Source organism: Vigna unguiculata, chromosome 1 (genome assembly GCF_037176805.1).
Source record: "Vigna unguiculata cultivar grain cowpea cultivar isolate G323 ecotype 2 chromosome 1, ASM3717680v1, whole genome shotgun sequence".
Lineage (NCBI taxonomy): Eukaryota > Viridiplantae > Streptophyta > Magnoliopsida > Fabales > Fabaceae > Vigna > Vigna unguiculata.
In genome coordinates this window covers 34,746,082-34,772,251 of record NC_140792.1, presented here as the reverse complement: position 1 = coordinate 34,772,251, position 26,170 = coordinate 34,746,082, and the positions used below count along the sequence as shown (strand labels likewise).

Here is a 26,170-nt window from a genome sequence, read left to right as displayed (position 1 = left end):
ACAAGAGCATATGCACAAGAATTAAAAATCAATTCAGAGAGAATTTCTCCAATCGATTCTCCTCCCGTGTACATATGTTATCTTGGTTTTATTTATTAAAACATTTTTTTCTGCTTAACACTCAATGGGAAATAGTGACTTCAGGATATATTAAAACAAATGAAAACAATACTAGAAAATTATATCAGAATATTACAATAAGTAAACACAGTATAATTTCATATTCAATGAAAACAAAAATATAAATTAAATAAATCATAATATTTAGGTTTGAAATTTAATTAATTATCCAAAAATATATAATCAATGTCCATAAAGAAAATCAAACCTAAAACAAAAAAAAAAAAAACGAAGAATAATTTACGTTGATTTGTTTACTACTATATTGGTTCCGATTTATTCAAAATCTTAAATTATGTGTCTCGCTTCTTACTAAATGAGTTTTTTCATTAATAGCAGTGTGTCAGAAGGATTGTGTTAGACTTTAGGATAAAAATTTGCCATACCTTAAGTAGAGTTCAAAGGTGATGCAGGATCTATTTCCAATCTATTTCTAAGGTGAAAATATATACATAGGGAATTTACGTAATCAGTTAATCATCATGAAACCATTTTTTCCCCCTTAAGCAGCTATTTCACTACAAGGCCGGCCTGAGAGTGGTTTTGGGAGCACTAATCCAAGGGGTACCTGCAATGGCAAATCTCCACAATGCATTGACATGCTCTGGTGAAGCATATTGGATACCAACACGAGGACCAACCAATATGTTTTCCGGTTCTGGACCATCTAACACTTCTAAACCACCTGCATAACACACTTTTCAGTTTTCAAAAAACAAATGGATATTCATTTGTCAACTTTACATTTGAGAAGCTTCAATTTTAACTTGTAAGCTTACCAGGTGTATATAGAGGATGGTTGGACCATTCTGTCGATAGACCCAATGCCTGACCAACCTGAGATTTGGGAGAACATTCACATTATTCTTATTTAAATAGTAATTCTGTGATAGACAAGAAGGTTGTGCATATAGAAATTAAATTTCACAAATGTTCAACCTTTCTAATCCATCATGTCATGTGAGATTTCTATACACTTAAAGGAATCGAGCATAATTCAAAAAGCTTACAGAGTCAGCCTATTTCAGAAATGACCAAAATATTAAACTTAACAAACTGCAACCAAAACAAGCATGTATAAAATTATAATCTGTGGCATTATGCAAAGAACAATTCACAAGTCTAGAAAGCTGTAGTATCGAGTATATACTGAACATTCTTAAGTAACAATTCCAATCCTTTTTTTAATCTCAATGATATTTTGTCAAGAAAGACGACATGTCTGTATTGAACCAAGAATCCAATCTCACTCCCGTATTCACTTATGATACTCGGAGTTAGCTTGCTCCATCTTGCTTTCAACTGTCATGATTACCTTTTCCATTTCGTCATTGCCGCTTGTTGGTATTTTACTATTTTATGAACAAAGCAACATCCTATAGTGATAGTTGATGGTGAAGCACTAGAATGTAGATATCTTTAACTTGACAAGGCAAATGGCAGCGCAAAACTTTTAATCAAAACATCTTTCCTTAAGCATCTAAAACAGGTGAACATGAGGAAAGGAAAAGAACTAACCTTTCCAGGACCGGTAAGAAGTATAGGTTTCTCAGTTTTCAGACCTCGGCGCTGTTGAATGACGTCCAATCCTGTCACATTGTCCAATAGTATTAAATAAATCTATAAATAACTTCATTGCAAGCTTACCTTATAATCAACAAGTGTACACTAAAACTGAAATGTTATTCACAGATCTGAGGACCAAGAAGGGAAAAAAGAATTATATGATTGCAAGTTAAGCTGAAACTACAATGCTGAACTCACATTAAAACCCTCACCTTTTTCAGCTGGTCAGCCAGCTTCTTGCTTTAGATTAACAAGAGTGGTTGCACATACATTTTATCCACACCCTTCTCTTGATAGTCACGGTGTGACACTCAACCAGTCTACAGTTTGTACCCAAAAGAATTTACAAGCTTGTGATGATTTATTCTTTTGCAGGAAACAAGACCAATACTCGGTCATCTCTCAAAGATTTTGTTTTCTTTCCCCTTTTTAGATAACTTGAAGAATATACTCCCTATAAGAAGTCACTTGAACGACGAATAATACCTAATCACAGTTTATCCCTTCATTCACTCATAAACTGAATTGATAACACACAAAAATCTAATAAAGTAGCCTTGGAGTTACGACACAACAAGCAACAGAATAGTTCATTTCATAGAAACTACGAATAACCTATATACAGTATTTCACATTACCACTAATTGGAGCACAAGAGCGTATCAAAACAGCAGCACCAGCTCCTTCCTTATCCGCTACCACATTCAGCATCATGTGAAGACCATAGCAAAGATAAACATAGGCATGCCCACCAGCTCCAAACTGCAAAATAGAGACAAACCCACACCAATCTTACACTAGACAACCCTAATTAGCATTTAGAGATACAAGGTGAGAATAAAGGTGCAATCTTACCACAGGGGCAGTTCTTGAAGTGACACCAAAACGACCGTGACAAGCGGTGTCGTTTGGTCTATACGCTTCAACCTGTCTGCCATTGATTCCGTGTTAAATCGCAATAAAGCTAAGCGACAAAGTTGCATGCTTCGTAATGGAAATAGTATACCTCGGTGATCCGAAGAACGACGTCGTCTCGGCGAAGAAACTTTCCCAGTAAACGCGGGGCAAGGTCCAAGGCATCGATTTGAAAGAAATCGCGTGGCAAGATTTTCATTTCAACGGGAGAAGCGTCTGGTTCTGGTGATGGGTTGGGTTTGACTCGGAGCGAACGCCGAACCGGTTCGGTTTGTTGAACCGGTAACCTGGATTTGGCTACCCGTTTGAAACGCTGGTTGCGCTTCATTACGGTGCCACGGAAACGGAAGGAGGCAAATACGTCAGAGTCAGAAGATGGAGAAGCTGAGTTGCGCTCCAACGACGGCGTTTGGGTGGGGATGGAGCGTGCTAACGACATGCCGTATAGTTGCGTAAGCAATGTCTTTCTTTTCCTTTTTATGTTTATCCATCTCAAAATAATAATAGTTTTTTTTTTTTCTTAAATTAAGTGATTAATATCCTCATCAAATTGCAAATGTGAAAGAAAAGAGTAAGTTTCAAAATTTGGTATATAATAATTTAAAATTATATGCTAAAATCATAGTATGGTCATCATTCTAATTGTAAAATAATTAATAAAGATCATAATTACGGTAACATTGTAAAATAAGTAGAGTTTGTGAAAAAAAATTCTGATCTAACCAGGTTAGTCTCAAATAAATATTAATAAAGACCATAATTACGGTAACATTGTAAAATAAGTAGAGTTTGTGAAAAAAAAAATGTGATCTAACCAAGTTAGTCTCAAATAAATATTAGGACACTAGTAAATTATATATATGTTATCTAAATATATGATATAAATAATTTAAATATTATTTTAAAATATATTTAAAATATCAAATAAAATTTAATTAAAATTACTAATTTCATATATTTTTAAAGTTTAATGATTTAATTAGATCAAAATTTTGAAAAGGAATTAAAGTCAAATTTAACTGAAAGTTAAAATGTCAAACACATATTTAATCTTCTAAACAAATATGATTAATAAAATAGTTTGATTTTATTTTTACTTTTTTCTAAATGATTCTATATTTTTGTTATATAATTTAATGTTTAAGCCACTTTATACATGTAAAGTTTAGGTGAAAAATCCAACAAGAAATAAATGTTAATAAAATCATTTTTTAAATTAAAAATAAATTTATATAAAACGAAAAGTACATGTAGAAATAAAAATGTCTTTTATCAACGATACCAATTAAAATAAAATAAAAAAATACATTAAAAAGCATAATTTAAAAAAAAAAAAAACTTTAACTTGAGCTTAAACTAAAACTGAAATGGAAATGGAGTGTAAAGAAACCCAGCCCAATAGAACAAACTGGTCCTTCCCTCTGTCTTTCTAGACCCTTCTCTCTCTCATTCTAGACCTTTCCACACTTTTAACACCTTATATAACCATAACAACGCAAACCCTTATTCTCTAACCATTCAATCCAACAACGCAAAACACGCAATCACAATGGCTCGTTACGGCGAGGGCGACAAACGGTGGATCGTGGAGGACCGCCCCGACGGCACCAACGTCCACAACTGGCACTGGGCCGAGACCAACTGTCTCGAATGGTCCAGAACCTTCTTCTCTTCTCTCCTATCCAACCTCACAATTCTTGACGGCGAGGGAAGCCTTTTCATCAAAACCACCTCACTCCGCTCCCTCGACGGCGAGGCCTACATCAACGTCCGCAAGGGAAAGATCATCCCCGGCTACGAGATCAGCCTCACCCTCAATTGGCACGGCGAGGCCAAGGACTCCAACGGAGCTTCGCTTCACCAAGTCGACGGCGCCGTCGAAATCCCCTACATATCCGACGAGAATGCCGACGAGGATCCTGAACTCAGAATCACCGTCAACGACGAAGGACCGGTAGGGAAGAGGATCAAGGACGCTATGCTTTCCAAGGGGAAGCCCTTGATCTTGGAGAAGGTAAGGGTTTGGGTGCAGAGCATGGCCAGAGGCGGTCCACTTAAGGACGAATTGGAGAACAAGAAGCCGGCGCCGTCTCCGTCGCCATCACCGGCGAAGCCTGCGTCGTCGCCGTCGCCGTCAACTACGGCTGCGCCGAAGAAGGAAACTTCTACGGCTACGAAGAAGAAGGAGAAGAAGGGAGTGAAGAGTATTAGTATGACGGAGAGGTTTAATTGCAGGGCGAAGGACTTGTATGAGATATTAATGGATGAGAATAGGTGGAAGGGTTTCACGCAGAGCAATGCGAGGATTAGTAAAGAAGTTGGTGGTGAGTTTAGCATTTTTGATGGGTCGGTGACTGGAACTAATTTGGAGTTGCAGGAGGGTAAGTTGATTGTGCAGAAGTGGAGGTTCGGAAGCTGGAACGATGGAGTTCAATCCACAGTAAGTGTGTTGTTTTTTGTGTTAACTATTAGGAAGAAAAAAGCCAAATAACTAAATTTGACAGAACTTACAGTGTGGTAATACTTGTGTATTTGCAGGTGAGGCTTGTGTTTGAGGAGCCTGAAACGGGTGTTACAGTGGTGAAGTTGACTCATTCTGATGTGCCTGAAGAGGATAGGTGAGTGTTTGTGTGCTTGGGATTGGTCTATGGAAGTTATGTTTTTGTTTGGTTTGATTTGCTGAGGTGGTTTGGTTTCTTATGGATACAGGTATGGGAATGCAACTGTTGCGGAGAACACCGAAAGGGGGTGGCGGGATCTTATCTTCCAAAGGATACGTGCGGTTTTTGGTTTTGGAATTTGAGATTTTTGTGATTGTATTCCCTGCATTGTGGAGGTAGCCGATTTTTATTTGAAATTCATTAGTAAGGAAAGATTAATGGATAATTTGACATTAATGGATAATGCATCTTCGTTTGTGCAACATGACATGTCTGGTTTGAGTGTTATCTGTTACTAATATCACTTGTCATACAATGAATAAGTTGAAATCTGAGAAATCACCTTGCTTCAAATTGCATACCACACTCCAAAAATAAAATTTAGAGACTATTGATTGTCTGGATCAGATAATCCTGATATTATGCAGGCCAAGGAAATTTGATAATTTAGCAATGCTTTAGTGTTAATGTAATGGCAGTTCTGTATTTTTTTTTTGTTTGTGTTATGGCGTTTCGTTTAGCTTGTTTTCTGTGGCATTTGGATATGCAGTTTTAGAAATTTCCAGAGACCCTCAAACTTCAACCTTCAAGTTGCATATAGTGGGAAACGTTTTGTTAGAAACCTTGGTTAGAAACTATAGCTTAAATGTCGTAAGTGTAAAATTAAGTAATCTAAGCAAATACTAAACACTGTTAATTGGCATCAATCATCCTTGGTAATTCGATGGTATACTATGATGCTGTTTAGCAGAAGACATTGTGGATTGTGACTTTTTGGGTGGTGTAATGAAATAAAGTGGCAATTTTCTGTCATTCTGCTGATGGAATGTTGGTGCAGAACGTTTGCGGAAGGAGATCATTTAAGTCTTTGTTTCAATTGTCAATTTGCTCGCTTCTTTTGTTTGTTAATACAGAGTTGAGCAATTTCCGAATGTTGAATATATTCGGTTGACAAAATGTAATATCGAAGTCTATTTTAGTAACACGTATTAAGATGACAGTTCATTAATATTTAAATGTTAAAATAATTTTACTAAATGTAAACGTAAAACGTATCTAAGTAACGGTAAACTATATACCTCGTCGAAAATGAACGTTAAATACTGAAACAACACTGTAATTACCAAAGTAAGATTTTCATAATTGAAACTCCTCAGACTGATTTATGAACATATAATTTTTCGGTATATGTTAGTGTGTTTATAGGACAAAGGAAATTAAAGAAATATTTTCTTTACATCAGTATCTCTTTTTTTATCGTTGATAATTATTTTAGTTAAAGATAATAATTAAGTTTAAATAAATAGTTATTTGAAGGATAGAATGAATAAATATTGGTTTAAATATATATATATATATATATATATATATATATTTTTTTTTTTCAGTTAAAGAAAAATTTAATTAGATTCTTATTTTTTTAAATTAATTAACGTTTTTGAATAGTTGATGTCATTTTCATTTTTTTTTAATTGTGTGTTATGTGATAAGCTATGATTATATTTATGTGTTATTTTTTTTTCAATTTAATTTTATATTTGTTATTTTTTAATATATTTATTATTTTATTATTTTATCATTTTCTATTAAAATGAATTAATTTTGTATTTTTAAATTAACATCAAATTTAATATTTTTTATAAATATTATGATTTTTTAAAAGTAACATTTTTATTAATTATTTTTAAAACTTAATTATGATTTATTAAATTTATTTATGAATTACAAACTCTTATTAAATAGAATATAATTATTTAAAATATTATTATAATATAATTATTGAATTTTTTATTATTTATATTCTAAAATATATATATAAATATATATATATATATATATATATATATTATTAAAATTAATATTTAAAAATATTACAAATATTGGAAATATTTTAGACAAGTATAGTAATATTTGTAAAATTAACATTCAAGTATAAAATATTTAAGATTTTAATATCTAAAATGCAATATAAATATTAAATATTTTAGATTAAAATTTAAATTTTACAAATATTAATATATTTTTCATTTAGTAATTATATTCTAATAATATTTTAAATAATTATATTTTGTTTAACCATTAAATCCAAAAATTATATATACTTTATAATTAAATATAATAATTTATAATTAAAATTCAAAAGTAATTTATAATAATGTTAATTTTAAAAATAAATATATAATATTTATAAAAAATTAAATCTGAGACAAAAAAAATTGTTTCATTTTAATAAAAATTAGAATTAAATTAAATAAAAATAAATGATAATTGAATAAAATAACTTGTATAAAAGTTAAATTGAACAAAAATAAATAATATAACTATAAATTGATAAATGACACTGATATTGACATGTAACACAAGTGTGACTTGACATGTGAATTATTGTTTTTGAAATTAAAAAGTTTAAAAAATTAAAAGAAATAAAAAAAAGACTAAATTTACATATATAATATTATAATATTCAAAAACATTAACTATTTAAATGAATCAAAATTTAAAGAGAATGAGAAAAACGAAAATGAGGATTATATTGAGAAAAAAAATTAAACTAAATATTTATTTAAGCTATATTTATTATAATTGAAAAAGTAAGTTAGTTTTAAATAAATGATTATTTAAAGAGTACACAATCGGTAAAAATGTGTTTATATCGAAGAAAGGATATTCCTAGATTAATGGTATAGAGTAATATTTTCCACTTACTATTCTAAATACGACAATCCAGGATTAATCTATGTTCGAGAGACATGACTAAATATTATTTTATCAATTTGATAATTGATTTTACGACTACGAGGTTAACTTTCTTTATCATTCTGCATAATTATTATGCAGAGAGATTTTTTTAGTCAGTTAAAATGTAAGAAAACGATCTTTTGCGTATTTTTTTGAATGTGGATTTGTAATTTTTAAGAAAGCTTTTCTTCGCCCCCTTAATTATCTCATCAAGAAAGTTAAAAATCTTGGGAAAAAAATAAGCACTCGTCGCCTGAGAGATTCGAACTCTCGCGGGGAAACCCCATGTACTTAGCAGGCACACGCCTTAACCACTCGGCCAAAGCGACGTTGTTGAAAGAATATTCCTGCTTCTTTCTATTATACATTATGCAAACTTCGGGCTTCACTATTTAATAACCTAAAGGTGATATCTCCTTACTTCAAACCAAGTACCAAAACCAGATTCAGCTCCAAATCCGCTCTTACAAGTAAATAAAAAACCAATTATTAAAAACTGAATTGTTAACAATCATCACAATCAAGGTAATTGTCAATGTGCTTCCCTCACAACTCCCTATATAATAATATTTTTCTGTCATGAATAGAAAACAATTGTAAGTTTTTTAACTTGGTATAAATTTCCTCTATGGTTGTACAAACACTGAGCATTTTCCTTTCCAAGTTAAAATTCTTTCAGCTATGGTACACAATTCCATTAATATATATAATCTACAACTACATGCAGTTGCTGCAACATACAAAAAGTATTAACAAGATATATAAATTGGAATACTAGTTTCTTCAATTGTAACTTTGTTGTCTCTTGTTTTTCTGAGGAAACAGAAGTATCATAAGAATTTTTGGATCATTTCTCTGACTTCTTCAGTAACTAGCCAAGCCTTATGGCCTCCAATCACTTCTGCCTTCATCTCTCCATCTTTCCACAGCTGCAAACAATTCACGTTATCCCTTTTATTTTCCTATAATTGGATATCCAAATCATCCTTTTCTAGTCACAAAAATTACTCTCTTTTAATGTTACCACATACAAAAATTAACTTAACGAGATAACGCACCTGAATTGTTGGCATTTTCTGTACAGTGCAGAACAACAGAAGAAACAACAGTCAAAATGAGCACACAGCATCATGTAACATCCTTTTACTGAAACAATTAAGAATAAAAATTCATACTTACAGATATGTTGCCTCTCTTCACTAGAGTCTGGGGTACTTTATTCACATCCACGTAATAAAATTTGGCTCTGAAACATGTGAATGAGTAGCAACATTATAATTTGCTTTGGATTAACAAGACACAATGGAGTCATAGACAGTCTCTTCAAATATCATATTTTTTGTGTATAGTGTTCGAACAATTGAGCTATAAACTTCTATTTAGCTGATTCAAGTGTTCACTTCAAATGTTATATATAGCTATGCAAACTGATATCAGATTAACATAGTTTTGATTTAAAGGAAAATATAGAGTCATCTAATTGAAGAAGACACAATGAGTAGTTTACTTGTTGAGATATTCAGCTGCTAATTTTTCCAACTTGGGCTTCAAATAGATGCATTTCCGACACCAAGTAGCCATCCTGCATTACAAAAACAATCAAAACAACATATATATCCTCAAAATTACTGTGTATTTTACTTTCACTACTTCAGAGAATAACACAAATTGTTGTGAGAACGAACCAATCAATGAGGATAGGTTGTGAGTTTTCATGAGCAAGAAGAAGAATTCGATCAAGGTGGTCGGAATCAGTGATTTCTTCCATCTCAACTTCACTTGGTCTTGACAAATCAGGCCACATCGCTTCCACGCGAAAATTTCTCCTTTTCATCTTCTTTTCTCTCTTTCTGTTTCCAACCCATATGTTCTCATACCCACCACTTCTGTGACAAAACAAATACCCTTTCCCACTCACCAAACACTGTGCCCACTGTTCATCTCTCTGATAAACCTCTCCGTACACGAACTGTGAACACGCCCCAATCACAGACATACCCTTTTGCACTCCAAGCTTTGATCTTTACAACGCACAAGCCGATCAAGAAAATGGTCTTCTTTATTGCTGAGGAAAAAGGAACACTATCATTCTACCTGGTTTCTTAGGTTTAGGGGACAGAGCATGGACTAAGGTTGTTGGTCTGGGATTCTGTGAACCTGGTTTGGTGAAATTCAATAAATAATGTTTAGTTTTAATAAGGAAAAAAGTTCAGAAAAATGGCGCAACGCAAGGGAAGCTTATCCAGAAGGTGTGTTAAGAAAGACATGGAGAAAATTATATATATAAATTCGAAGGGTAAAGAATTTTTGGCCCAAGCGTTTCGGATAAAGCTCCAATCTTTATTTTATAAGGCGTTTCAATGGGGGGAAATTTTCTACATTTTTCATGTGATTTTTATTTTTTTTTCTTCCCTTTCATTCTACCTTTTAAACAACTATTTGTGAAATTAAGTCGGACAGTAGTGAAGAAAAATGTTGGTGAGAATTCTGATTTTGGTTTATCATGTTATAAAATGTCAACCTTCTTACTAAATCTAACTTTAGTGAGTTCATTTTGGTAAAAACAACAGAGAAGTGGTGTAAGAATATTTTTATTTGATATTTAATTAATGTTTAAAAGAAGCAATATAATAAGTTATAATTTTATTTTTGCTCTAAAAAATAGCAGGTTATGTTATAGATGCTTATTAAGTTATTACCATATTGTATTATAAGTATTTTTTGGAAAGATAAATCGGAAGAAATTTCAGCTGTCATGATCAGTTCATTTTATGATAATAAATCGCATTTTGGAATAATGTTTATGGGACTATTAGTTCATTTATAATATTTCCAGTTTTGCAATTTTGTGAGGCTGGGTTTGAGAATGTTGATATCACACTTTCTTGTTTGGTATATGAAAAAGAAAAAACCACATTCTATAATTGAATTTTACTATTAAGTTTGTGTTTGTTTTTAGAGTGAATTTGGGAAAGATTTGAAGAGAAAAAAAAATGTAAAAGTAGAGTTGTTTAGATTAAAGAAAAAATAATAAAAAACAAGATAAAAATTTATAAACATAAAGTGATTTAAAATAAAACGTGTTTAGTATAAAATATATAGAATGAAATGTGAGTATTATTTAAAATAAAAATAAAATTGAAATTATATTAAATTAAAATAAATAAAACTTGTAGAAAATAAGTTGAAATAAAATGTTGCTGATTAGTTTAAATAAAATTAAGTAACAATTTAAATTGATGTGGCACACGTGTTTTAATGTAGTTAATTGTATTTTTGAGTATTTCAAAGAACATAGTAGTGAAGAAAGAAGGTATGAGGTGCAGAAAGTAATTCCTCCTGTGAAGAGGTTGGGCCTGTAGAATTACTACCAATGGGCTTCTATTGCATAACAGTTTCCCACTAATAACTAACACTAATTTAATGGGAGCAAATTCTTCTATAGTTCAGCATAAACTTCATTTTCACTAGTATTCCTAATAACAAAAGCAACTTTCCACTATCAATAATATTAATATTTTAATTATATTATAAAATTAAAGCATTTATCTTCATTCTTTCACCTTTTAAGAAATTTTTTAAGAATAAAATCATGACAGAACATAGTTCCAAAACAAACAATACATCACATGTATAGTAATTGACAGTGATTCTATCATCACACTTGAAATCAAAATAGTAAAGATTTTTTTTTTGTTATATTTATTGTTTTCTATTATTATAAAAGAAAGTTAACTATTATAATAGAGCTAGTGAGATGCGCTTTCACTAGTTTTTATAAAATGTTATATTGAATCTATCACCATATTAATGATGGATCCCGTGATTTCTAATGGATATAATTTTTCTACATACATATCTCACTTTATTATTTTTTCTCATGATCTTTTTTAGGTCGAACTGCCATGTATCATAAATATACAATTACCAATAATCTAGTGAAAAAAAATAAGAGACTAAACATCAAATTATTACATAGAACGGTATACAAGATTATGAACATACAAAATTAACGTAGAGATTACTAAAATGTAATGATAAATAAACATTTGAATTGAAGATTCTAAACTCTGATCGTTTATTATATATTTGTGCTAACTTAACTTATCTAGAATCGTGTGAGTTTAGAGATTAGGTGTAATCAAAATAAAATCTAATAGAATCTCAAGTGCACAATTATTTAGTCAATTTAGTAGTTTCAGATATTGACCGATGTCATTTGATTAGTTGACATGTTAATTGAAGTTTTAAAGATGTTTCAAATCATCATACAATAAATAATAGACTGTGTTAAAATACTTATTAATTTAAGATAGTTTAATATATATTAAACAGTATTAGTAATATCTTTTGAATCCTTAATAAAATAAAAACAAATCCTCGCATATTTTACAAACCCACTATCACTTTTAGTTTATAAGAGAGAACAGAGGTGGTCCTTTCTGTCTGTTATAGCATTCTATTTATTATATGGCAATTCAATCATTGCAATAAGCTTATCTGATCTCAATACGTTCTTAATATGTAATTATAATAAAATAAAACTTGTTTTGGGACAAAATAATTTCAAACTTGTTTGTACATTATGATTAACTGTTATTAAGATATCGATCTCATTAAGAAAAAAAAGTGTTTTGGCGGAATCTAAGAACTAAAGCAGTGTAGTGATGCCAAAGGGAAAAAGTTAAAGGCATGGCCACCTCAGACCTGATATGAAGGTTCTCCAAAGATGCATGGGAAATGAATAACCCTAATTGCCTCTTTTTCAACCTTGTCTAAGTCTTTCTTTTTCCTTATTTACAATACCCTAGGCCTTTTACAACTTTTCTTTTCTGGTGTGGGAACATAGAAAAGAGGTCAATTATTTTTATTTTAATGTTTTGAATATTTATTTATATTAAGAAATAATAGTAATTGATGGGGTTAATGTGGTTCGTATATAGATGGAACAGGTATTATTGGGAAGTTTGGTTGAAAAGGAAGAACAGAAATAATAGTGATTTTGGGCATGCTCAGGGTGAAAGAGTGAGTGACAAGACAAGCATGTGTTATTTTATTGCTCTATCTCTTAGAAATAATAAGGTCGGTGGTTCAATCTCTACCTTTTGTTTTCCTTTCTTTCATAAAGAAAAGAAGAAGTGTGGTGTTATTGATTTTTTTTTTAATAAATTAATTGTTTTAGAAAAACTTTAGCCAATGTTTTGTTTACTCTTTCTTATTAATTTTTTGAAAAAAAAATTGGACAAACTCATGGGAATTCAATATGGGAGGACCGAATCTAAGTGAGTTTTTAATTTTCGGCAGCATAATTCATATTTGAGAATTTGGTTCTTTTTGGAAATCTTAACACGGTTAATAATTTGAAAAAAATGTTTTTGAAATAAAATTATTGTAAAAAAGAAAAAATCAGGGGTTATGGTGTTTTTATTTTACATTTATTATGATAATAAAAAATATTATAAATAATTTATAATATATATTTTGTTGTTCACATGGATGGTGGACTTGTTGGAAAGAAAGAATAGTGGCAAAGAAAGTGGTCGGGACACGTAGGCTATGATCATGTTATGTCTAATGGTGGAGTCCAGTTGGGTGTTTGCTTTTCTGAGCCACATTTAAATAACTTTTTTATAAATATTTGTCAAAAATTGTATTATTTAAGTAAAAGTCAAATATAAAAATAATGAAATAATATTACAACATTTTTATAAGTTAATTTATAATATACTAGCTTTGAATATGTAAGATTTCATATGTTTATGAAAATATTTTTTAAATATATTCCTCTTAACATTGTTCCTGTGTCACGTGAAGGTTTGGATATCTCACACGGCTCTAATTTATCATTAATAGTGCGGTCTAGCAGAAAATCATGTCTAACTGTTATTTTTTATATAGTTTTTTTTTTCTTTAAATATATTTAAATTTGTGTCTCAATACTATGTATTTTATTAAACATGGTGTATATTATTAGAAGACATTTAAAATACAGCTTCAGAAAACATTAGTAATATTATCTATACTATTGTTGGCATGCTTTTCTTTTATTTTTAATTTAGGACAAAAGTTTATCTTTCGCAAATTCGCATAGATTATGTTAATTTTGTCTATGTTTTTAGATTTGTATAGGATACCGTGTTTGACACTTTTCCATCAGAAAAAAAATAAATAAATCCTTGTACAATGAAAACTAATTTGCAACATAAAACAACGTGAAAAGTATAAAACAGATAAACTATTTGTAAAACTTGTATGATAAAATACTAAATAAAATGTGGTAAAAATTAGAAGAAGAAAATGAAATATTACAAAAAGAAGCTCATGTATATATAATATACTTCTACCTTATCATGAATATATAATTTAGTCAGGGACGAACCTTTTTTTTTCATTTAATATATAATTGAAACTATTTTTAAAATTTTAATATATTTTTTATATTTTTGACATCTCTCAAATATTTATATATCTATAAAAAAAATTACAACCCTAAAATATTTGTTAAAAATATGTCAATGTATATGTATGAAATTAATCATATAACTCATAAATTATAAATATCTTATTATTTAAATAAAATTTATAAGAAAACATTATTGTTTGAATTTCATTTCATAAAAATTAGTATTTTTTGTAAATCAGATGTCGTTGAGTTCATCCTAAGATTCTTGGTGATAGAGTAAGTTTGTTCTATCAGAATTTGTTTTAAAATAAAATTTTCGTCATCTATTTTTTTAGTTGGTTTTGGAAGATTTATGAATGAAAATTAGGAATCTTACACGTGGTTCTTCCACAACAAAATAATAGTAATATAGGTTAATTTAGGATTGTAATTATATATATATCTGTGTGTGTGTGTGTGTGTGTGTGTGTGTGTGTGTGTGTGTGTGTGTGTGTGTGTGTGTGTGTGTGTGTGTGTGTGTGTGTGTGTGTGTGTGTGTGTGTGTGTGTGTGTGTGTGTGTGTGTGTGTGTGTGTGTGTGTGTGTGTGTGTGTGTGTGTGTGTGTGTGTGTGTGTGTGTGTGTGTGTGTGTGTGTGTGTGTGTGTGTGTGTGTGTGTGTGTGTGTGTGTGTGTGTGTGTGTGTGTGTGTGTGTGTGTGTGTGTGTGTGTGTGTGTGTGTGTGTGTGTGTGTGTGTGTGTGTGTGTGTGTGTGTGTGTGTGTGTGTGTGTGTGTGTGTGTGTGTGTGTGTGTGTGTGTGTGTGTGTGTGTGTGTGTGTGTGTGTGTGTGTGTGTGTGTGTGTGTGTGTGTGTGTGTGTGTGTGTGTGTGTGTGTGTGTGTGTGTGTGTGTGTGTGTGTGTGTGTGTGTGTGTGTGTGTGTGTGTGTGTGTGTGTGTGTGTGTGTGTGTGTGTGTGTGTGTGTGTGTGTGTGTGTGTGTGTGTGTGTGTGTGTGTGTGTGTGTGTGTGTGTGTGTGTGTGTGTGTGTGTGTGTGTGTGTGTGTGTGTGTGTGTGTGTGATTGATTGATTGAGGAATTGTCATTAAATGTCCTTCCAAGACATATAATGACCATTCTATCAAGAACCGTAATTAAAAATCTTACAAACGATGACAACTTTGTGGTCAACCACCGTTAAAAATCATGCTTTTAAAAAACATACTTGTTTTTGTTACTTTGTCAATCCGTTGTGTTTTATTTTTTGCAAAACTTCTTCTTCTTCTCCATTTTCATTCAAGTTTGCCACATGTTGCACCTTCAAGTTTGCTACTTGTTGCACCATCGAGGCTCTCCGATTGTCTTGTTGCCAAGTTCGTTGTTTTTATGTCTTGATTTGCTCCACATTTGCATGCAGTGGTTTCCTCTCTTGCTAGTCTTCATGTCATTGTCATCGAAGCTCGTAATCACAAATCTATTTAAAACTTTCATTGTTAGTTGTCACCATTCTAAGTATCGTTGTTATTGGTTACTCACTAAACCACTAACGTTAAAAAAAGTATTAAATGACGTTACCATCGGTTGTTGTCCAAGTTAGTTTGATAGAAAATGATGATAATTTATCATTTATTTATCATTAAAAAAGCATACTTACGACGACAAATTCATGTGTCATTAATTATTTGAATTTATAACGACAACTAAATTAACAACAGTTCTAAGATCGCCTTTAAAAGTACTTTTTAACCGTGTTAAGAGCTCTATTGTACTATAGTGGTATAAATAGTTGTTAGTCAAATTTATTAGTTTGAGTTTAAACTTGGTTTGAATTTATGGTTGAAATTCTTTAAGATATATGTTGATTTATGATTTCAAGAGTACAAGTTATATTTAAGAAATTTAAACCACGTTGTCTAAAAGTTACAAATTATTATATTAGTGTTAGATAAAAATCTGAAACAAGTTAGTCTTGTTGATGATGTTGGAATTTTTAATATTTTCATTCAAACGAAGATTCTCACTTATGCCAAATTATGGGAAAAATTCAAATGTGAAAGACTCCATTTTTCCTGATACAAAAATTAGAGTAAAAAATCAAACTTGATCTCATTCCTATTTTCATTCATTTAAAAATAAAACATAAATTCAACTTTTTTTCATCTAAATTTTCACTCAAATAGTGTTTTTTTTTTCTCCAAACGTGACAATTAATGTTCACTCAATCTAGAAGATTATTGCACTGTAATTTGTTTTTCAAATTTAACATCCAAAAAATTATTTATATGAGTATTCTCTAATACTCTATAAAAAAAATTATAAAACTTAACTAGATTAATAAAACATTTCGAAAAATTCTAAATGTTTTTTTAGTTGTTTTTCTCTCCTCTTAGACTTCTTTTATGCATTTTCTTGTCCTTTTTTTTTTATATTTTCTCATTCTTTCTTCAGTGAGTAAGAACAAAAGATCTTAAAAATAAAGAAAAAAAACTTTATGAAAATATTTATTTCGAATGACTTAAGAATAATATTTAATGATTATAATGTAATTTTAAGTCCAATAACCATATTATACATTTTTTAAAATCATTTTATGACTACATGAATCAATACCAGGTATAAAATGATCTAACACAATCGAGTAAGTTGTGTTGTAGAACAAGTTTGGCCTTTATATTTTGAATATCCATGTTATGTTTTGGTTAATCCTCACATGGTCGTTAAGTTCCATGTGTTTATCTGCGGTGATTTTATTCTTTAGTATTTATCTTTAAAAAGGGAACAATGTCGTTTGATATTGTCGGCATTGGTGTTGCATTAAGGTTTTTAACATTACATATTTGTATAGTTTCGTTGTAAAAATAAATAAAACAATACTCACATGCATGTTGTATTGACAAATGAGATAAACTATATTGGATTTCTTCTTCTTTTTTTATCCTTCACCTTACAAAACGCATAAATGAGAGAAAACAACTATTGAACCGACCAAGAATTTATGATATAGGTAAACTACAACATCACCAGGAATTCAGTCTGCCACAACGAGTTTATCTATCATAACGATCAATTATTATTCAAATAAATCATATTAAGACATGCATATTTAATGGTCACAGGAAGTAGTAGTATATGGGGGATAGAAGGAAAGAGAAAAAACAATGATTTCAAATTGTTTTTCCCAACGTTAATCTTGGTTTCTTTTTTTCTTTTTCCAACAGAACCTCGAATATTTGATTATATTCCTTTTGACCCTTATGTTAATCTAACATAATGAAAAATGATAATTTCAAAATTTATTCCGTGGAAAATTCATATGCTATGGTGCAACAGGAGAAACGAATTGTACGTGCGGCAAAGGGTGAATAAACTGCACCAAAAGGTGATGAGAGAGTTGGAATTGAAATCGATGGTGATTTGGTTAGGCATGTTGCAGCATAATGTTTCAGTCGGTGGAGAGAAGTTTGGTGCATGAATGTGACGCGAGTTTAATGCACCATTCTGCCAATCAACCACCGGCATGTGCTTCAATCTTCAAATCCCATCACTGTTTCTCTAATATCACACTTAAAACTATGTTTTAAACCAACATCTCCTCAAATTTTTTATCTTTTTTCCATATCCAGTTTTAAACTTTTAATCGATAGGGTGTTTTGGATTTCCTTTTGGTCAATGTAGAAATCACATTCCTTTTATACGATAAAGTAAAACCTTTAAGACCATGATGGATATCTACATCCTTCTACTTTACACATCTCATTTATATTTATAGCTATTCAGATAAATTCAATAGTTAGTTTAGAGGTTAATGATAACTTAGATGGATGGAAAATGTTAACATGTGAAAACGGGTTAAGATATAACTAATACCCATAAAATTGATAGTAAAATGTCACATTAAATAAATTTTAATCTTAATAATTATTAATGTAATTTTACAGAGCATAAAATATATTTTTATATAATAATAATAATAATAATAATAATAATAATAATAATAATAATAAGACTTTCACTACCATAAAATAAAATTTTAACTTTTAAATATTAGAGTTGGTCAAATTAACACTAATAACTCTAATACAATCAAAAGATTAACTAAAAAATGTTTAATTTTTTTATTAAATAAATATTTAAGTTAGTGTCACTAGTTTAGCATATGCTAAAAGTAAAAACTAAAATAAATATTTTATTTTTAATATTTATATTTATTTAAGTTAATGTTGATATGCTAAGTCATATATTCCAAATCTGCATACATTTTTTATATTGAATATAAATCATAAATTACTTTTAATCTAATGACCTATATTTAAAAATAGCAAATATTTTCACCTATAATATTTTTTATTCATTTTCTATGTAAATCTTATATCACTCATCTACTTTATTCACACTTATAAATCTCCTGACATATTTTGTATCTTTCATTCACACTCATATCATATTTATTTATTTTATCCACACTCACCTCCTTCATCTATACTATATTTTTTTTCATTCACATGTTCATTAACATTTTGTTCCTAGCATCCTTCGTCAATATTCTTTTCCCTGTCTCCTTCCTTCATAATCATTTCTTTATTTGCATCAATCTTCATTATACACATTCACCTCTTTCATCAATTATAATGTCTTTATATTTTTCATTTATATTTATTGAATATAAAAGTATCGTATAAGATTTGTATCCTAATTTACTGTATTAGCGTCAACCAAACCAATATTAATTTAAATAAATTTTGAATTAAAAAACAACAATATAAACTCAATCAATGCTAAATTACTTTAAACAAAAAATAATTTAAAATTAGTGATGTCAACATTAGTTAGAGTCTATCATAAAGTTCAACTATGATAAATTGTGCTGAGTGAAATCAATCTTATAACGAATTAACTATCTATGCTTGTTTCATCTTTATAGCCGTAAACATCTATAATTGGTAGTATTTTTAGTTAATAGAAGTGTGTTATGAATTTATTTTCTAATATTAAGATGTACTTATATATCTTAATTAATTTAGTGTGCTATTAAAAGTTATCTAATTTATTTTGACTCATCTTGAGTGATAACTTGTTTTTTAATAATTTAAAGGAGTAAAAATATTAAAATTCAACGAAATATACCAAATTGCTTGTAAGAGAAATCGAATCCATAATATTTTTTCTTTTTCTTCTAACTACTAGGTTAACTTATCACTTATATAAATATTACTTTACAATATTCAAATTAATATGTTAAAAAATATTTTTAGCTATCACCATATAATAAAATGATTATATTTATTAATTTAAATATCCTAATAATACTTCACTATATTTATAAAAAAAATAAAAGCACGAGCAAACTTAAACAGGACCTAACCCACATTTCACTCTCAGGGGAGAGTAGCCACACCCTATATTTTGAATGGTTTTAAATTTTGTAAAGTGTGTATTGAAAAGAGTGTACGAAAGATGAAAGGGTGTAGGCTAAGACAGTTGTCACGGGAATTATGTGAAGATTCGAGGATGTAACTGTGGTGTGGCCTATATGAATGCAGTGACAATGCCTCATCCACCCCACACTTTGATTGGGCACACATATCCACACCACTCATTTTCTTAATAAAAAACCAACCGACAACGTCAAATAACAACCAGAAAGCATAAGCGCGTGTGATGCACCCCTACAAACAAGTGTCACAACAACATAAGTAACCCTAAAGGTTCCGTAAATCCAGACCGTTTATAACACAATACCATCGTCAAAATCAATGACGTACGGAAGTCTCGCCGTACACTCACACTGACGTGGATAGACACCTCATTTTCTTTTAAGCATTTAAATACTTTTAGCTTTAATTATTTGTTACCAAATATATAAATATTTACCTTAGCAAATTCTTTTCAAGTCACACTTTTCACCATCAACAACAACTTCACATATTATGCGGAAAAATTCATGAATTTATCATGCCTCTTAGTACATTTCATGTGATACGTAATTTGTTTCTGTAATATTTTAATCGTAATATAGTAATACGGTTTCTTAAAACAACATTTATTATAAAATTAAGATTATAATATTTTTTTCGTCAAGTTTTATTCAATTTGATAAAAAATTAAAAACTATAATATTTTTTAATATTATAATATTAAAAAATTATAATATTTTAATTGTAATAGTAACGGTTTCTTAAAACAACATTTATTATAAAATTATGATTATAATATTTTTTTTCTAATTTTTATCGAATTTTATCAAATAATTTCTAATTATGTTTTCAAATTTAAATAGATTTTAATTTTTGTTCAATTTAATTAATACTGATTGAATCATTAAAAAAATTAAAAATATTAAAAAAATTAAAAAATTAAAAAAATTATAAAATAACATATGACAATATTTTTATATGACAATATTTTTATAATTATTAATGATTTAACTGGTATTAACAAAAAATATTAAATAAAATAAAATTGACAAAAATAAAAAAAATTTGAACACGAAAACAAAATTAAAATTTATATAACAATTTGACAAAAATTAAGAAAAAAAATATTTTAACCTAAAATTATCTAGTTTTATTTAATAATAAAAATAAGAATGTATTATTTTAAAATGAATTTGAATTTTGAATTCAACATATTTTTGTATGTTTTGGATTTATACATGTCCTTATCCAATATTCCTATCGCAAACGCGGCTTCACCGACACTACACTAAAGTGGCGTAGTTAATCTGATACCGCAAGGGTCAAATTTCTACTTATATTGTCCTCATCATTTTGCCACATGGTTCAGATATATGACAGAGTATAAAGGGTTATATCAGGTCTTAACTATTTTTTATTTTTATTTTTACACCTAAGGATCTGTTTCTTCTTATTCTTCTCTTTCCACATATCCATTTACTCAATGATTCAAAATATATTTTTAATAAAACATATTTTAAAATGTTTAAAATTAAATTTTTATAAATAGTAATAAACGTTCTTTTCATCAGTACGAACGTAATCAATTAACATAAATTACTCCAAAATAATAAAAATCTCGAATTCTAAACATCATTTACATCCATAAAAGACAAATGTTATATATGCGAAATGATACCATATCTTTCTGTTATGAGTATTCAACATCTATTTCCTTCTTGAAGAGGAAAGATATTGGAAACAAAATGACTACAGTGGAAAATATTCTAATACTCTATTTAACAATATAATCCTTATAATAATGGTAATAAATATCAAATTAATTATTTAAATATTTTGACTCATCATAAAGGAAATTTATCTTTCTTCATTAATATCCAAATATGCTAATCAGATTTTGTCAAGAGTTTAATCCTCTTATCTACTTAATTTCTCTAATTAACCAAGCTGAAAATCCTCAGAATATATATTGTATATATGTGAATGTGATATACTTTTACATAAATTATTTTGGAGGAAAGTGGTTTGGTTCACCTTAAAAAAAATTAAAGACAACATTAACTATTTTAAATTTGTCTACCATTTTATGTTATTTTTTGTTATTGTTAAAACGTTGTTACTATAAGTGTAAATTGTATTTACAGTGCCTTTGCAAACTCTTATTTTTATTCATCCATAACGATTTTTACAAGGAATCAAACAAATGGAAGTTTCTTCCCTCTCTCTCTTACACTAATTACCATTCTCTCTCTCTCTCTCTCTACACTTAACACTCCAAAGTCTAGCTATGGTATTCTCACACAACAGTTTCTAGATTTTGCGGTAGTGTTGGCCAAACATAACTCAACAACCCCACCTATATTGCAACTCACACATACACTTCTTCATTCATGTTCATGTCTCAACACCCTGAAGGCTGCAACTGTGTGCCACTGGAAGCAACTACTTTACTTTTCCTTTCTCTCACCTCTTAACTCTCATCTTCTTCTACCAAAAAAATAGGGACACAAACCTCCAATCTCCATGGCTGATGCCACCAAGTACGTTCCCATCGGTGGTGCCAACCTCTCCACAGACCTCAAGAGCCTCTCAACAATTCTCAAAACCAGAAAAACAGTGGCTTTTGCATACGCTTTCGCAATTGCCTTCGTCGCTTTCACTGTTTTCTTAGCCTTTTCCCCTTCTCCAAACGCTTCCTCTCCCTGGTTCACCAACATATTCTCTTCCACATCATCCCCAGATGGTTCCTACAAGCCTCAAATCCCTTCCATTTTCTCACTCCTTTTCCCAAACTCTTCTTCACCCTCCAATTCCTCTGATCCACTGCACAACAACACCAACACTTCTAGATCTGCAAGTAATGCCACTTATCTTTCTCCTCATCTCAACACTACCTCACAAACTCAAACACTCAAAGCAACCTCCTTTGTCAACACAACACAATCCTCGGTTGTTTCATCCCAAGATGCGGTTCCTTTCCCAACCACTAACCACACCAATTCTCAGGCTCCAGTTCCAGAGGTGAAGTCACCACCACCCGTTGTCGCTAAGGAAACATCTGGGGGTGTAAAAAATCACACTTTTAACACCCCTGAAGCTAAAGCTATAACCACAAACCAAACTACAAATGCTACTGCACCTGCAACACCTGCAACCAATGTTCCAGTGAGTTTCCCTGTCCAGAAAGTTCCACATCAGAACTCAAGTTCTAATTCTTCTGTGAAGTCTGATTCGGTAAAGGGTGTTGCTCCGAATGGTAATTACACGGCTTCTCTGGCGAGGAAACAGATTAATGGGAAGAATCACACTGAGGGGAACGATGAATCGATGGAGTCTCTCATGAAGTGTGATTTTTTTGATGGAAAGTGGGTTAAGGATGATTCTTATCCTCTCTATAAGCCAGATTCATGCTCTTTGATAGATGAACAGTTCAATTGTATTCGGAATGGAAGGCCCGATAAGGAATATCAAACATATAAGTGGAAGCCTAAGGGTTGCAGCCTCCCAAGGTATTGGAAAATATTGAATTTGTTGTTTTTAGTTTTAGGTGGCAAAGTTTTCAATTTGATGGATGTTTACGTTAATCCAAAACTGACAATATTTGTCTGCTTCATGTTGTTGTTTTGTTTGGCTAATGGGAAGTTGCTGTGTTTTGTATTGTACTAGAATTGATCCATTGGTTGTTTGTTTTTGGGGCTCCCAATTTGGTTGAATTGGTAACAGATTGGATGCGCATCGAATGCTGGAATTGTTGAGAGGGAAAAGACTTGTTTTTGTTGGCGATTCTCTCAATAGGAACATGTGGGAGTCTTTGATTTGCATATTGAGAAGTGCTGTGAAGGATAAGAAAAAGGTTTATGAAGCAAATGGAAGAGTTCATTTCAGAGGCGAAGCCTCTTATTCATTTATATTCAAGGTGAGTGTTGAACTCTCTTGTGTTGCAGCTGCTTTTCCGTAATTGTTTTGATTGTTATTCTTTGCCTAACAGAACTCTGGTTTGGTGTAATTAGGATTATCACTTCTCTGTGGAGCTTTTTGTGTCTCCATTTTTGGTTCAAGAAGAAGAAATGACTGATAAGAATGGGACAAAGAAAGAAACACTTCGTCTTGATTTAGTTGGTCAATCTTCGTCTCAATACAAAGATGCAGACATTATCATCTTCAACACTGGCCACTGGTGGACTCATGATAAAACCTCTAAAGGGTATGTATGATATGATATGACACTCACCCTCTCTTTCCATGATCATGGACTAAAAGTTGACCATGGAATTTTCAGACAGGACTATTACCAAGAAGGTAGCCATGTGTATTCTGAGTTAAACGTTCTAGAGGCATTCCGAAGAGCTTTAACTACATGGAGCAGGTGGGTTGATGCCAACATTAATCCATCCAAGACCATGGTCTTCTTCAGAGGCTATTCTGCCTCCCATTTCAGGTAAAACACAAGTAATTTGTTTAATCACACTTTTGAAATCTTAGGGTAATTTCTGTTTGGTTGAACATGAAACAACTCTTACAACAACAATAAAGGAATATTTTGGTGTCATCATATACTATGTTTCAAGTTCATTACTTGCAAGTAGAGAATACATTTCTTGAGCACCCCCATATGATTATGGTGCTAGAAGACTTGCTCATAGCTAGAAACTTCTGAAACTGCAGTGGTGGACAGTGGAATTCTGGTGGACAATGTGATAGTGAAAGTGATCCAATTGAGAACGAGAAGTACCTAACTGAGTATCCGGATAAGATGATTGTTTTGGAGAAGGTGCTAAAGAACATGAAAACTAGTGTGACCTACCAAAACGTGACTAGAATGACAGATTTTCGAAAGGATGGTCATCCTTCCATATACAGGAAGCAAAATCTAACTCCTGAAGAAAGAAAATCACCATTGAGATACCAAGATTGCAGCCACTGGTGCCTTCCTGGTGTTCCTGATATATGGAATGAGATTCTCTATGCTGAACTTCTGATGAGAGAGTATCGGAATCAGCATAAGCAGAAGAGAACATAGGTAACGAATGAACTACCAGATTTAATGAGTTAAGTAACATATGCTATATACCATTTTTGTTCTTATGCATACAAAGAAACCATATACAGAAAGAGGCTTTTATATGAAGGTTCATGATATTAAGTGAACCAATATATACATGATTTGTGCTGCAATGCAATAAGTTTGTTGATATGGATGGATGACATAAATTGGTGAAGAGAAGAGAATAGAAGGTGGTTTTGTTTATCAGTGTAAATTATTATCTTCTTTTGGATCTTCATTTTTTTTTTTTTTTCTAATTCCTATTGTAAATCTAAGTTCATTTACATTTTATTTATTATAATCAAATTATTGAAATTATCTTATTCACTATGCTTCTTCATGTAAGTCTTTACATATTTTTTTGTCTAGGAAAACTTGAATAGTGATTGTTAAGCGTTTAATGTAATTGGGGATTAGTATATAGGTTTAAATTCATTCTTCATTATAATATTAGAGCCTATTCTAACTGGGTTTATTAGATTTCTAATATATAGGTTTAATTGGGTTGCTAGCAAATCATCTTTTGTTTAAAGAGTGTGTTAGATATTTCACAGATTTAGATTAACTTAATATGATATTAAAGTATATATAACTTGGTTTATTAGTTCTATTGTATTACCTATTATTGAATTGCTATCTAATAATGTCTTCAAGAGAGTTTGTTCGAAGATTTCAGATTATTAGATTTAAATTCACTTTCTAATAAGTTTTGAAATAATGGTTGGAATGTGGTGCTTCTTTGATCTTGGGTAGATAATGTGTGATGCATTAAAGAAACAAAAGTCACAATACGAAAAAAAAAATGTTAAACAAATATGATATATGGCAATACTATTTGAAAATTATGCAATTGGAAAACTATGTAATAATAACTACCCATTCTCGAATGTAAGTCATATATATTAGTTGAAAAGATGTATTATAACTTAATATATATTATTTGCTATATTATTTACTTACTATTAGCATTTTAATAATTATGGAAAAAAAAGGAGAATGAAAACAAATTTTAATAATTGAAAGAAAAAAAATCAACTAAATAAAATGAGTAAATGAAGGACAAAGAGAAGCATTGATAAGGGATACAAACTTTATAACTTAAAACAATAATAGAAAGGGGTTAGGTTTTATGGATCCCAATTTCCCTGAAATAGATATATTACAATTACCGTTTAGATTGTTCTGTTTGATTCTCCGAGCCATAAAACTGTGAATTTAACTTTTCAAGATCATGTAATGGTTTCTCAAATTAGTCTTAAAATTAATGAAATATTAAAAATAATTCTTACTATTTTATATACCAACGAAGAACAAGAACCCAAATGCACAACACAAG

At 30.4% G+C, this 26,170-nt stretch overlaps 4 protein-coding genes and 1 non-coding gene across 6 annotated transcripts; 2 read left to right on the top strand and 3 right to left on the bottom strand.

Moving 5' to 3' along the window:
• Positions 1–472: 472 nt before the first annotated feature.
• LOC114175790 (DNA-3-methyladenine glycosylase (MAG)) lies at positions 473–3,062 on the bottom strand. The gene is made up of 6 exons (XM_028060597.2): positions 2,693–3,062; positions 2,542–2,613; positions 2,325–2,448; positions 1,639–1,709; positions 900–957; positions 473–805 (listed from the first exon to the last, which is right to left on the bottom strand). Exons 1-6 carry the CDS (start codon positions 3,038–3,040, stop codon positions 639–641), a joined length of 840 nt encoding a protein of 279 aa, XP_027916398.1. The 5' UTR covers positions 3,041–3,062; the 3' UTR covers positions 473–638.
• A 1,016-nt stretch (positions 3,063–4,078) lies between these two features.
• Positions 4,079–5,600, top strand: LOC114165193 (Aha1 domain-containing protein). The gene is made up of 3 exons (XM_028049858.2): positions 4,079–5,041; positions 5,140–5,219; positions 5,311–5,600. The coding sequence occupies exons 1-3, from the start codon at positions 4,151–4,153 to the stop codon at positions 5,402–5,404; spliced, it is 1,065 nt and encodes a 354-aa protein (XP_027905659.1). The 5' UTR covers positions 4,079–4,150; the 3' UTR covers positions 5,405–5,600.
• A 2,647-nt stretch (positions 5,601–8,247) lies between these two features.
• TRNAS-GCU (transfer RNA serine (anticodon GCU)) lies at positions 8,248–8,329 on the bottom strand. The gene has a single exon. It is a non-coding gene; the product is annotated as a tRNA-Ser (tRNA).
• Positions 8,330–8,650: 321 nt separating this feature from the next.
• On the bottom strand, positions 8,651–10,252 carry LOC114176890 (thioredoxin-like 3-1, chloroplastic). 2 transcript variants are annotated; one of them, XM_028062082.2, is made up of 5 exons: positions 9,686–10,250; positions 9,508–9,582; positions 9,180–9,246; positions 9,059–9,076; positions 8,651–8,929 (listed from the first exon to the last, which is right to left on the bottom strand). In XM_028062082.2, the coding sequence occupies exons 1-5, from the start codon at positions 9,994–9,996 to the stop codon at positions 8,831–8,833; spliced, it is 570 nt and encodes a 189-aa protein (XP_027917883.1). In that variant the 5' UTR covers positions 9,997–10,250; the 3' UTR covers positions 8,651–8,830. The 2 variants fall into 2 exon arrangements, with proteins under 2 accessions (XP_027917883.1, XP_027917892.1); XM_028062091.2 differs by lacking the exon at positions 9,059–9,076 and having other exon boundaries at positions 9,686–10,252.
• An 11,819-nt stretch (positions 10,253–22,071) lies between these two features.
• Positions 22,072–25,161, top strand: TBL1 (trichome birefringence-like protein (DUF828)). The gene is made up of 5 exons (XM_028081106.2): positions 22,072–23,299; positions 23,514–23,706; positions 23,801–23,994; positions 24,070–24,228; positions 24,456–25,161. The coding sequence occupies exons 1-5, from the start codon at positions 22,314–22,316 to the stop codon at positions 24,808–24,810; spliced, it is 1,887 nt and encodes a 628-aa protein (XP_027936907.1). The 5' UTR covers positions 22,072–22,313; the 3' UTR covers positions 24,811–25,161.
• The last annotated feature ends 1,009 nt before the right edge of the window (positions 25,162–26,170 follow it).